The following is a 13,007-nucleotide window of genomic DNA, read 5'->3' on the forward strand; positions in this document are numbered from 1 at the left end:
GTTGATGTGTAAGTGATGTACAAATTAGCTTGTGCAACACCTGGACAGGTAAATGAGCCAGCCACCTTCTTGCTTGCTGGCCTGAGACACAGAGCACACAGAGGTTAGAGATTTATCTGGTATGAACTCTCTTTCCCCACTTACTGCTGGGTCACAACCACTTGCTTAGCTCTGTCATCCACATCTCTCACACACTTTTCTTTGACAAGCACAGACAATGACAGTGTAAATGTGAAGACACTAAGTAACGTGGATTACAATCAGAAAATGGCATGGATTCGAAGCGTGTTTCCCGTTTATGTGGGTTACCTACCCATAAACATGTCAGCGGGAACTGTGATTCACTCCCCTCCTTCCTGCCCCAGGTGAGCTCAGAGCAGGACAATTCCAGATTTCCAGCACCACCCAGTGAGAGGTCCTTGCTTGTCCTGAACTTGAGCTATGAAAGAAGCCACGGCACAATTCATGAACAAATGAAATAAGTGGGAGACTTTATGAAATTATTTACTATTTAGTGCTAGTACGGGGCTTGAACTCATGGCCTCACATTCTTTCTTGGCTTCTCTCTCTCTCCCCCCCTCACTTCTTCCCTCTCTCTCTGTTCTTTTCTCAGAGCTGGCTCTCTGACTTGAACCACACCTCCACTCTGGCTTTTGGCTGGCTAGTTGGACTCTCCTGAGCCTCAGAGGATTTTTCTTCAACCTCGACCCTTCGATCTCAGCCTCCCGAGTAGCCAGGATTCGGGGGTGCTGCGTGGATTGGGTGGACCGATGGCAGTCCGGGCGTCCGGGCGTGCGCAGGTGTGTCAGGCCGGGGAGACCCCTCCGTCCCGGGCCTCTCACGTAGAAAAGGGGGCGAGGGGAACAGGCACGGGGCAGATCCTCCACGGGGACAGACAGGAAGGAAGCGCGTGAACCCCGCTCCTCTCCTCCCCTGGCCTCCGGAGAGGCGCGGCTCCTCCTCCAGCGTGCAGGGCGCGGGACCCGGGTGCAAAGTACGAACCGCCGCCCGCAGGCGCTGCGCTCCCGGGACGAGGGGAAGGCGCGGCCCCAGCCCAGCCAGGGCGGCGCGAACGCGGAGCCCGGACGCCGCGGAGGGCCCGGCATCGCCGCCCCGGCCCACGCCGTCGACGGCCCCGGTGCGGCCCGCGGGCCCCCTCACCTGGGTCCGCGCCCCGCGCCCCGCGCAGGTGGTGCGCACGCCCCGCGCTCCGGCGCCCCCTGCCGGGGAGCGCGCGCTCGGCCGCGGCCGCCGCCGAGGAGCCGCGCGCAGGGCCAGCTGCGAGCTCGGACGCAGGGCAGAAGCCGGGAGCTTCCCCGATGGTGCCGCCGCCTCCTCCGAGCCGGGGACGAGCGGCCGGGGGCCAGCTGGGCAGGAGTCTGGGGCCGCTGCTGCTGCTCCTGGCGCTCGGACACACTTTGACCTACCGAGAGGAGTCTGAGGACGGCGACAGGTAAGGGCTGAGCGGCCGCGGCTCGGGGGGCGCCGGGGTGCAGGGGTCCCCCGCCGGGATCTGCGCGCCGCTGCCATCTGCGCGTCCCGGGTCCTCCCGCCACGGACCGGGCGGTCCACCCTGCGGTGCCCTGGGCGTGGGTCGGGTGCTGCCCTCAGTGCCCTGGGCCGGTCGCGCCCCTGCGCCCGGCTTCCTTAGCCTTTCCCCTGCCCGGATCGTTCTGGCTTCGATCCTCCGAATCCGTGGGGTCGAAGTGCCCGGAATCCACGCGCGATCCCGGCGCGCACACCGTCTTCCTCCGCCCTCCCGCCGACAGCCCACCACGTCCCGCTTCAACTTTTCTCTCCCTCCTAGGGAAATCTGCTCCGAAAACAAGATCGCCACCACCAAATACCCGTGTCTGAAGTCCACGGGGGAACTCACCACGTGCTTCAGGTAAGGGGGCGCGAGAGGGGGCACGGGTGGGGGCGGCAGCGGGGCGCGCGCTCTGGGACCCCGCGCTGGTTGGGGGAAGGCGGGGTTCCATCCCCGGTGAGAACCATTGTGTGTCTGTGGACCCACGAATGTTTGCGCCCCCCCCGGGGGTACTGGCGTGGGGGAGATTGCTCCAAGTGCGTGGAGCAGAGTGGGCTGGACAGGCGTGGTAAACGGCGGGCCACCGGGAAGATGGATGCTTGCATTTGCGCTTGAGTTTTGTTTTGGACAATGTCAACCACAAGGAAACAACTTGGCACCGGCTTGCCTTTCGACCTTGGGTTAGGACAGAACGTCTCAGGGCCATGGGCCCGGCCAGAGGGCTGGGGGAGGCTTGTGGCTGGATGCTGTGCTTGTGTTGAAGGAAATCTAAGCTTAAGATTGTGAACGTTCCCGCACAGGCGTCGTCTCCCTGGAAATAAAGGTCGCGGGTGTATCTAGATGCTGTACACTCGGTCATCTGGGTGCTTATTATAACTAAGCGGGTTCAGAGTCAGGAGTCTCATGGTTCCAGCCATCCTGGGGCAGTTCCTCTCCATCCAGGAGGGAGCTCCAGTTTGGGGTCGATCCTGGGCTTCTGTTTCAGTGTCGGTCTCTGGAGAGAGGGGGCATGCTCCCTTCATCCCCAAACCTTTATTGCTTGTCTGAATTTTCAAGGTAGCACGCAAGCAAATAGCACCACAGCCCCGCCGGGGGGGGGGGGGGGTTCAAATACCGGGGTGGAACTGCTAGGCACGACCTAAGGAACACCACTGTCTAGAAAGGGATCTGAATATTCATGGAGCCGTGGCCAATGAATGCTCTGGGCTGGCCTCCAAGGGTCAGGTGTAATTTGCAGGGCAGGTTGCTTTCCAGCTTCCTCAGTGTCATCAGCTAGGCTGCATCTTCTCATGCTTTGACATCCCAGTACTTTGTTACTTGGTCACTTCTTGGACAACGTGATCTAATATCAAGCCTCATTTGTGTTCGTACAGCGGTACTGGAAGTACCAGTAGTTAGTAGCTGAGGATGGAGGGATGTGGAAGGATTTTTTTTAGAGGGTCACAGCGTGCGGGTGAGCATGGTCTCCTGGCTAGCAGGGTCTTTTCCTGCTTTCAGCACCACGTTTCATTTACATGGCCACATTATTTCTTAGGCCATGTTGTTTTCCTATCAGTGTGGTAGGAAGCCTTTAATTTAACATGGAAACTGTCCCTGAGTTGGTGTGTTCGTTTATCAAGTCCCTAAAGGTCAGGTGTCCCATAAATCAGTGCCAGTTACAGAACAAATGTCAAGCTTTCAGAAACTAGAGGTGCTGGATGATTCTGCTTGTTAGGTTACTGCCAACGTTCTCAGATTGCTTAAAGCAATGTGGGGTTTCTCTTATCCAATCCTACCCAGCAACATTAGCAGCATCTTAGCGTGTGTCTTCACTAAACAGCCACCCAAAGATATTTTATATTGAGGAAAATAGTCAAGAACTCGAGTTTGCAAAATGCCAGGGAGTGTTTTCAGTTTGAGGAAATTGTAATGGATGGCCAGATGGGTGCCAGTTGCTCATACTCGTAATCCTAGCTACTCAGGTGACAGATCTAAGGGTAGAGATTTGAAGCCAGCCCATAAAGACAAATCTATGAGACTCTTATCACCAGATAACCAACAACAAATAAAAAAAGCAGAAGTTGGAGGTGTGGCTCACCTGGTAGAGCACCAGTCTTAAGTGAAAAAGTTAAATGAGGGTCCAGGAATTTGGCCTAGTGGTAGAGTGCTTGCCTAGCATGCACGTAGACCTGGGTTCAATTCCTGGGTACCACATATATAGAAAAAAGCCAGAAGTGGTGCTGAGGCTCAAGTGGTAGAGCTCTAGCCTTGAGAAAGTCCAAGGACAGTGCTCAGACTCTGAGCTCAAACTCAGGACTGGCAAAAAAAAAAAAAAAGTTAAATGAGAGCACAAGGCACTAAATTCAATCTTCACACCAGAGCAAAACCAGCAAAAATAGTAATGGTCCCTAGCCCTAGTCCCTTGAAATAGCAATACTTTCTAGGTATTTTTTTTTTCCTGGAAAGAATCTTGTGCTTTTGTCCTGGGCCAACCTTAAACCATTATCTATCTACTTAAAAATTTCAGAGTTTGATAATAAACACTAACATGTAGTATGTTTGTTGAGGTTCTTTGGAATTTCTATTGCCCTTTGGGGTCTCTCTTGGACAATCAACCTTATGTTAATTATCCAATTATATATAAGTATATAAATGGTTCATATCTCTCTAGCTTTCCTTTTTGTAGAATTTTCTTTCCGTTTAAGTTTCATGTCTCTGTAGACATTCTTCCAATATGCATTATGTTACATGCCCCAGATTGAATAAACGTTTTTTTTTACTTGAATACCATTGACAGCTTCTCAAATTAAAGCCAATATATGTTTAGCATCATATTCCTAAATAGGACATACTCTTGCCAGTAGTTCAGATAAATCAGAATCAGCCTCTGATATCTTAAATATGAATTCATTACAGCTCAAGTAAGCATATAAAATATTATAAAGTTGCTTTGGTGTTACTCGCCTGTGACTATGAAACTTTTCTACAAGTTGATTTTCCTAATTTTAGAAAGCCATGTGGTTTGAACAGTGTGTGTTTATATTTTATTGGGGTTTATACCAATAAAAAGACATGGTAAAAAGCTTTCTTTACAAAGAAAAGAGAATATGGTTCAGTGTAAAGGAAATGTAGTTTTTGAGCAAGACTGTCTGATAAACACCCTTTTTATTTCTTAATCAAGGATCTGAGTATTTACTAAGAACTTCAAATACACTTAGAGGATGTTTGACTATAAAACAACTAAGATATATCCATAAACCCACCAAAGACTTAGTTTGGAATACACAGTGGCTGTCACCCAGCATTGAAGTCCTGTCATTCTCACTGTGTTACTGAGAAGGAAGAGCTAAACAACTGGAAATTGCTATCTGGACTTCTGAAACAATAGAAGAATGGGGAATTTTTTTTTTAAACACAGCATGCCTAGCTAATACACTTTAGAAAACACCTATGAGTTTGCCATGGATTCATTGACCTCCAAGTGCAGGTCAAGGGCCTTGCCCCACCCAGTCCTCAGTCACGTGTGTGTCCAGTCTGGTGTCTCACTAGAAAGTCTTCATGCTGAGACTTGCTCTGGTTCCCATGGGAAAAGTAGCATGGGGCTGCAGAAACCCCCACTCTGCTTCTGAGAGAGCCAGAGCGCTGCCAGATTCCACGATCACATGGACCTGGACGTGGTGTTTCTGCAGATGTGTTTACGTAGAATTTGTAGAGTGCTGGTCACTTAATTAGGGAAGCACCACTGGGTTCACAGTACCTATTGGTGCTAAGGATGCAGAGACAGGGAGGGTGTAGTGAATGCTGTTTGTGCTGTTCAGCAGCCGGTTCCCACGGAGGGCACAGTCCCTCATTCATTGGTCTGCTTTGCATCCCAGCTCCAGGAGTACATAGGTGTGGGTTCTTGAACAACTTCTGAATCTTTAGCTTTCCTTTTCTCCTTTGTAAACTAAGCATATGAATTCAGAAGCTATAGGGCTGCTGTTGTCACATTAGGGAGGGTGCAAGAGAGCGCATAGTAGGTGCTCAGAGAACACTTGGTGATCTTTGTGAATTATACAGCAGGTATACCATATATATGTATACATGGGGGGAATATTGTGGGGTTTGAATTTAGAGCCATGTGTTTGCTAGGCAGGTACTCTATCACTTGAGCCATACTCCAGCCTTATTTTTGTTGATGATGGTGTTCAAACTCAGGGGCCTGGGTGCTGTCCTCAACTCTTTTTGCTTAAGGCTAGCACTATACTACTTTGAGCCACAGCTCCATTTTCAGATTTCTGGTGATTACATTGGAGATAAGAGTCTCATGGTCTTTCCTGCCTGGGGTGGCTTTGAACTTCGGTCCTCAGATCTCAGCCCACTCAGTAGTTAGGATTACAAGCGTGAGCCACCAGCACCCGGTTTCAGCTATTTTTTTAAGATGAAGTCTTGAGTTTTTGCTGGGGGCCAACCTGGATCACACCCACCTACCTATGTTTTCCACATAGCTGAGGTCTCAAGTATGAACCACCACACCCAGTTTATTTGTTGAGATGTGGGTCTCACAAACTCCCCCCCCCCCCGCCCCCGTAAGGCTGTTCTTGATCTGAGTCTTCCCAGTCTCTCATCTCTGAAGTAGTTGCTATGACAGGCCCCCATACTAGATATTTTGAGAAGAACAAATCTAGATCACAGGCCAAAAGACCAAGGATGTTTGTCCACTGGTCAAGTATAGGACAGCCAGGAAAGTCAGCATATGGGAAAATGGCAAAGATGGTTTCTACTTCTTGTCCTCTCCCTGACCCCCTAAGGATCTGTAGAGCCTGTTAGTACTTGAAGCTACCTGGTTTTACAGTGGACCAGAGGTTTGCCTTTGCCCAGGGCCACGAAGGATGGCAGAAACAAGACAAGAAATAAAATACTCAATCTCTATTTTTGCTCCTCTGCACCATAGTTGAGGATGGGCTTGGAAAACAGCTGTGTGAGCCACGCCCATGTTCTTAGAAGCCAAGCCCATGCCTGGATGGAGTGGTTATTCTACATACACTTGTTGAATGACTGAGCCAACAGATTGTTCATGTTAAGGTGAAACAATACTGAAATTGACTTAAATCCTAGGACTCCTGTGGCTACCCAGGGATGCAACCTTAAAAACTGAGAGATGGGGGTTTGGAGTTTGACTTAGTGATAGAGTGCTCGCCTAGCACGCACAAAGACCTGGGTTTGATTTTATGGTACCATACACATAGAAAGAGCCATAAGTGGTGCTGTGGCTCAAGTGGTAAAGCTCTAGCCTTGAGAAATCCCAAGGACAGTGCTCAGGCCCTGAGTTCAAGCCTAGGACTGGCAAAAATCAAAGAGATAGGAAGGCTGTGTGTGTGTGTGTGTGTGTGTGTGTGTGTGTCTGTGTGTGTGTGTGTGTGTCTGTGTGTGTCTGTGTGTGAATAAGTGAGTGGCAGAGAGACAGAAAGAGAGAATATGTGGTATGTTTAGATAAGCTCTTCCTATATAGCTCAGGTTGCTTTGAATCCGTGGACTTCCTATCTCAGCCTCCCGTGAAATTACAGGCAAGGCATGCTAAATCATGCTAAATAGGAAGACTTGTAGAACTAGAGCTGAACTGTCCTTCTGACAAGATACCATTGTTTTCACCTCCAGCTAGACCTCCTTAACTATAAATGCCAGTTGTTCTAGGGGCTGGATTCCAGCAGCTATCATCCAACTTCCTGAATCTGTGAACTGAAGAGACACCTGAGAAGGATGTGTGCATAGCTGCACACGGTGCACAGGCAACATGGCCTCAAAGAGCAGGAAAGCAGTGTTGCTAGGGTCCCCTCTCCCCCCTCCCACAAAAACAGGTGGTAGAGAGCAGGGAGGGCGGAGGTGAGGTTCTATAGCACCTTTCATGCTTTCTCACCTCAAAGAAACCACAGAAGAATGGGAGACATCTTACAATGGAACTCCCTAGCCACAAAAGGCTGCACTTCTGGTTTGTCCTTAGAGACTGGATCCAGGGCTACTCTTACTATTGAAATGGTTGATGTCTGACTTCCAGTGATCAACTTATCTTCATCTCAGTGAAGCTGGGGATAGTGCTACCGGAAGAAAACCAAGGGGCTTTCTTTATTCTCCATGTTCTGTGTTCGCAGCTTTGCTGCTCAATCTGTTTCCATGTCAGCCGTGCCCCGTCCAGATTCCCCCTGTTCTGCTGGCACTTCGCTCAGCAGGACCCCGTCTGCTTATGGGAGTTGGAGGGTTTGCAGGCATATCTACAGAACAAAGATCTCATTCTGTGCTGGTTTATTGTTTTTATTTGGGGGATGAAAAAGTAAACAAGTGGAACATCAGCAGCTCCACTTTTCTGCCAAGCCGGGTCAATTTGCCAATTGAAAGTCTTACCCAGCAACTATCTGTTGGGTTGCATTCCATGTGCCACGCCTGGTTCTGTACAGGTAAGTGCATAGGAATGGAGCAGATTAAATAACACAAGTCACTGTCAGGATATTTATGCATTTCAGTTAAATTTCTCTTTTATAAAAAGATATTTTATTTGTGTGTGTGCACATGCACACATGCGAGCCAGTATTGGGTCTCTCTCCTGCCCCCTTCTCTTTTTCTCTGTCCTTTCTCTCTCTGTCTCTGTATCTGTCTTTCTCTTTCTCTCTCAGTATTTGCTTTTTGCTCAAGGCTGCTGCTCTACCAGCTAAGCCATGGCTCTACTTTGGGCTTTTTGCTGGCTAATTGGAGCTAAGAATTTCATAGCTTTTTTTGCACCCAGACTGATTTCAGACCACCATGCTGAGCTGCCAGCCTCCTGAGTAGTTAGGATTACAAGCATGAGCCACCAGCACTGGGCCAAAAGGACATTTTCAAGATGATCACTTTTGGTATACATCTGACCACAGCCCCATTTGGAGAACCGTGATCTTGAAATTTCCTGGCCACCTGTATCTTTTCAGAGAGACAAACTACCAAGCTTGGCAGGGATAGGAAAACCCAGGCTCATTTGTTTTTCCTTTTCTGCAGTCACTAGTAAGACTTGGCATGTACCACTAATTTCCTGTTTCTAAGAATTACTGGAATGTGAAAGTGACTGAGACAAGGTCCATTTCCTGCCGCGTGACCTGTGAGGTGGTGATGGCAGAGTCAGAATTGTCCTGGTAGGGGTAACAGCCTCATCCCTTTCCCTGGCGCCAGGACCAGCCTCCAGTGTCCCCCAGCGATGGTAAGTCACTCCAACATCTGGGGCTTGAACTCAGGGCTTGAGCACTGTTCTGGGCTTCCTCAAGTCTAGAGCTCTCCCCCTTGAGCCACAGCACCACTTCCGGCTTTTTTCTATGTGTGTGGTACTGAGGAATCAAACCTAGGTCCTTGTGCATGCTAGGCAAGCACTGTACCACTAGGCCAAACTCCCGGCCCACAGTTTCTCTTTTTATTCTGAAACTCCTATTAAGGGCAAGGTTGGGGTTAAAATGTTAACATATCTCCTCTTTACTGAGTGCTGGATCAGCTTTCAGGCTTTGAAGTGTGATCCGTATGTATGAGAGGCATGTGCAAGTGTGTATGTGTGTGTGTGTGTGTGTGTGTGTGTGTGTGTGTACCTTTTCTGGGGTTTGAACTAGGCATTGTCTCAGAGGTTTTTCACTCTGGGCTGGCATTCTACCACGTGAGCCACAGTTCTATTCCCAGTTTTTTACTGATTAGTTAGAATGAAGAGTCTCACATACTTTTTGTGTCTGGGCTAGCTTGAATCATGATCTTCAGATCTCAGCCTCCTGAAGACCTAAGATTATTGGTGTGAAGCTACCAGTGCCTGGATGAATTTAATTTTCCTCCCTTAAAAAAATGTCAGCTATTTTACACCATCAGCTGACTGGACACTCCGAAATAGTACTGATTTCTGATGAAAGGGTGGAGGAGGAGTGGGGTAGAGAGTTATTTAGAAGAGATTCTAAGGAGAGAGAAAGAGAGAGATAAGTCTGACAATGGTATTTAGCAAAGAAGGAGAAAAGAAGATAGAATTAATAATGTGATGCATTAGGAAAGTAAGAGAATGCTATGGAGTAGAATGAAGAAGGAAAACAGTACAAAAATTTGGTGGGGGAAGAGCACATATCCTGTAGCAGTGATATGGTAAGGAAGATGTTTCTGTCCCACCCACGCAGAGCCATCTGGTGTTGGTGGTAGGCCTGTGTTAACCTCTATCAGAGGTTGAGATGAAGGCAGACTAAACTGGTAAAGGCTGATGGGTTTACAAACACAATTTTTGTAATCTCTTGCATGTGTCTAGCACTCGATCCCGCAAGAAATCTAAGAGCCAACACAGAGATCACACTGTGTCATCGCCAACAACCCTTACCTCTCTCTACTTTATTTCATTTGGGATAACTCATGCTAACAGATCCAGACTTTGCACTGGATTTTCTCACAGAACAATGGTTCAGAGACTTTGTGTTGAAAATTTGTCTAGCAGAGAAGAATCCATGAAGATTGCAGAGGGGGTTCAAGCAGCTGCCCCAGGTTCAAGCCCCTTCAGAGACTCAGTTATCCTAAGCTATCATGTTATTTGTGAGCTGTGGGTGAGTTGCACGTTTTGGCCTCATTGATTGAGTGGGTCATGGAGAAATGCTGTTGAGCAATGTGGTACTGCTACAAGGTGGAGGACAACTAGAAGAAGAAAAGGATAGGACAGAGTGCTTTGAATACCAAAGCAAATCTCAAGGAAGCTTTCGTTGAACAGTATCAAGTGTCTTATATTCTTGGCTGAGCCCTCAGATTGGCCTGTGCACGCGGGCTCACTGTGTCAGATTGTACCTGTGCATGCATTTACACAAGTGTTCACCTAGTGGCCAGGGACATGTCAAGGATACGTGCATAGTGAATGGCTGAGAGATCTGACTCCATAGCCTGTGTTCTTTTAAAAAAATTTAAAAAATTGTTATTATAAAGGTGATGTACAAAGGAGTTATAGTTACAAAGGTTAGGTAAAGATTACCTTTCTTTCTGTATAGTGTCCCTCTCTTTCTCCCACGAGCCTGTGTTCTTTTAACTGTTGGTTCCTCTCTTCGCCTCCTCTCCTCTCTCTTTCCTGTCCCCTTCTGTCTCCTTCCCTCCCCTCCTCTCCCCTCCTGTCCTCTCTCCTGTGCCCTCTCCTCCCTTCCCCTCTTGCCCCTTTCCCTCTGTTTTCTCCCCTCTATCTTCCCTTCCCCCTCCCTTTTCCCCCCCTCTCAACCTCTGTTTCTTGGATTCCACTTTGTAGACCAAACTGGCCTCAAATTTGGGATCCTCTTGCCTCAGTCTCTAGAGTAAAGGGCTTCCTGGCAGCTCTGGGCCTTCTTTAAAAGTCTGGATCTTTATTGATCTTTGCTGTCTTGCCATCTACAATTAAAAACATGTATTGAGAACAAGGACGACTTCTGGAAACAGAAATGTCAATACTATTAACAGGAAATAAAGTTGGAGAGGTTACCAAAGTATTTCAATTGCTCGCTCACCCCACCCCCGTCACACTGAGTGATGTCTCACTATACAGTCTTTAGTCTCCCCAAGTAAAACTGTCTAGCCCAGGGATGCCGTGTTGTCTGTAAAATTCATTTACCATAACTGAGAAGAAAGAGGAGTGAATCATTACCTAAAATGGCATAAACCATGCATAGCTATCCTTTCTCCCAGAACTTCTTTCCAGAATGGTGACAGATGTCAGAAGCTATATCTCCACCACGCAGGGCGAGACATCATTACTGGAGCTGCAGAGGGTGAGCACTCAGCCCTGAGTCACTGAATGAGAATTTGCATTTGAACACGTATAAATTCTGAAGTTGCGCTCTTAATCATTGCATCATTCTTGATCTCTGCCTCTCATCTGGCTGCTTTGCTTCCTAGCTGCAAACCAACAGCAGTGATTCTCAGCCTAACTGTATCTGAGGATCCCCGAAGACTCCTTGATTTCAGACAGCACCCCCAGAACAGCCACATCAGACACTCTGGAGATAGGTACTGGTCCTGGGACGTTTTAAAGCTCTTTACAGAATTTCAGTCTGTAGCAACAATGGTGCTCGTCACTGGCTCAAGAGTGCTCTGTGTTTATGGTTACGAGGTCTGGTAGATTTCACATCTCCAGCAATGGCAGTGTCTAAGACCCTTAGTGGCGATTTTAGGTTAATGAGCCCAGAGCCATTGGCAGGCTGGTATTTCTTGCTCACTGTTAGATCCCACTCTGTTTCTCCTGGCATCTCCATTCTGCTCAGCGAGGGAACATTTGGGGACAGTCCGAAGCCGTGCAGTGTAAATAGAGCATTCTCCATGAGCTGCAGCTTCAGTTCTCCAAATCTCTTGCTGTTAATCCCATCACTTCTCATTTTATATCATGCACTCAGTTTGGTATCTGGAGCTACTTAGTGACCCTTGGTACATTAAAACCATTTTTTTTGCTTTGTTGCTGCACTGTATGAACCTTCCCAAGATCTAAACATGGCTCAGCATATTGTAAATGAAAGCTCTTCAGTGTCAAGCTGTGTTATTCTTTCTTTGTGAGCATCAAACATAAGCGCAGTTTTTTCCATGTAGAATGAGCCATCTATGTGCTAGCCCAGAGCCTTCCCACACCCATGCAGCTTTGCAGTCCCCTTTCTGATAACAGAAATCACCTTCCACCCCCTTCAGCAAGCACAATGCTTTCTATGAGCTGGGGTTAACACCATGCACTATGAAGCTATGCTTTCTGTGACTTGACTGGACTATCCTCATGCAAGCCCTGAACCACATGGCTTTGACTCAATTATATGTGTATACGTGGTAGATAGTTGCATGTGTAAAATCACATCTTTTTTGAGTGTTGTACCAGTGATTTTCCTTACTAAATCATATAAATGAAAATCATTATAAATCAAGAAATAAAGGCATTTTGGTTATGATAGAATATAAGGTCCTTAATAGAGTATTTCTTTGAATTTGAGGCTGGTGAAGCATGAACTGATATGTAAGTGACTTCTAGATTTTCAATGCAGTTTCAGAGTTTGACAGTATACGTGGTATGACGGAATGTCACTGGAATGGATACTTAAACCAAAAGTTATTCATTTGTACCTGCAGGGATCCAAAGGGAAACAAATGGATCCCTAACAATGCATTTGGCTCCTTACCAGCCCTGAGGCTTTTAAACTCCTTTCTTAGAGACCTCAGCATTAGGGAAATATATTCAGATCTCGGAACATAAATATACTAGGTGGAGGCTACATTGAGACCAATGGAAAAAAAATGGTGCTGGGCTGGGGCTCTGGTGGTCAAGCAGCTGCCCTGAGATCCTACATGAAGGAACAGGTGAGGCCTTGGCCTGTCTGTAAGCCCTCGACTCACTCCCCTTCCATCAGTCCCTCCTGATGCTCCCCCAAGAAGAGCGCTTCTCACTGTGTGTCCCAGGCTCAAGCAATGCTTCCACCTCAGCTTCCTGATTCGCTGGGACTGTGTATGGCACGATGCTAGACCTTTTTTCTTTAATCTTAAGCACTTATGAATCTATATT

General features: G+C 47.8%; 1 protein-coding gene across 1 annotated transcript in view; it reads left to right on the plus strand.

Moving 5' to 3' along the window:
- Positions 1 to 1,251: 1,251 nt before the first annotated feature.
- The window catches only part of Ccbe1 (collagen and calcium binding EGF domains 1), a 161,495-nt gene continuing 149,739 nt past the window's right edge, over positions 1,252 to 13,007 (plus strand). Inside the window, exons 1-2 of the mRNA XM_090353013.1 lie at positions 1,252 to 1,453; positions 1,808 to 1,888. Of these exons, the coding sequence (XP_090209139.1) occupies positions 1,320 to 1,453; positions 1,808 to 1,888 (215 nt within the window). The 5' untranslated portion in view covers positions 1,252 to 1,319. The remainder of the gene's footprint in view (positions 1,454 to 1,807; positions 1,889 to 13,007) is intronic.

This window comes from Megascapheus bottae, chromosome 19 (assembly GCF_031878675.1).
Source record: "Megascapheus bottae isolate mThoBot1 chromosome 19, mThoBot2.hap1, whole genome shotgun sequence".
Lineage (NCBI taxonomy): Eukaryota > Metazoa > Chordata > Mammalia > Rodentia > Geomyidae > Megascapheus > Megascapheus bottae.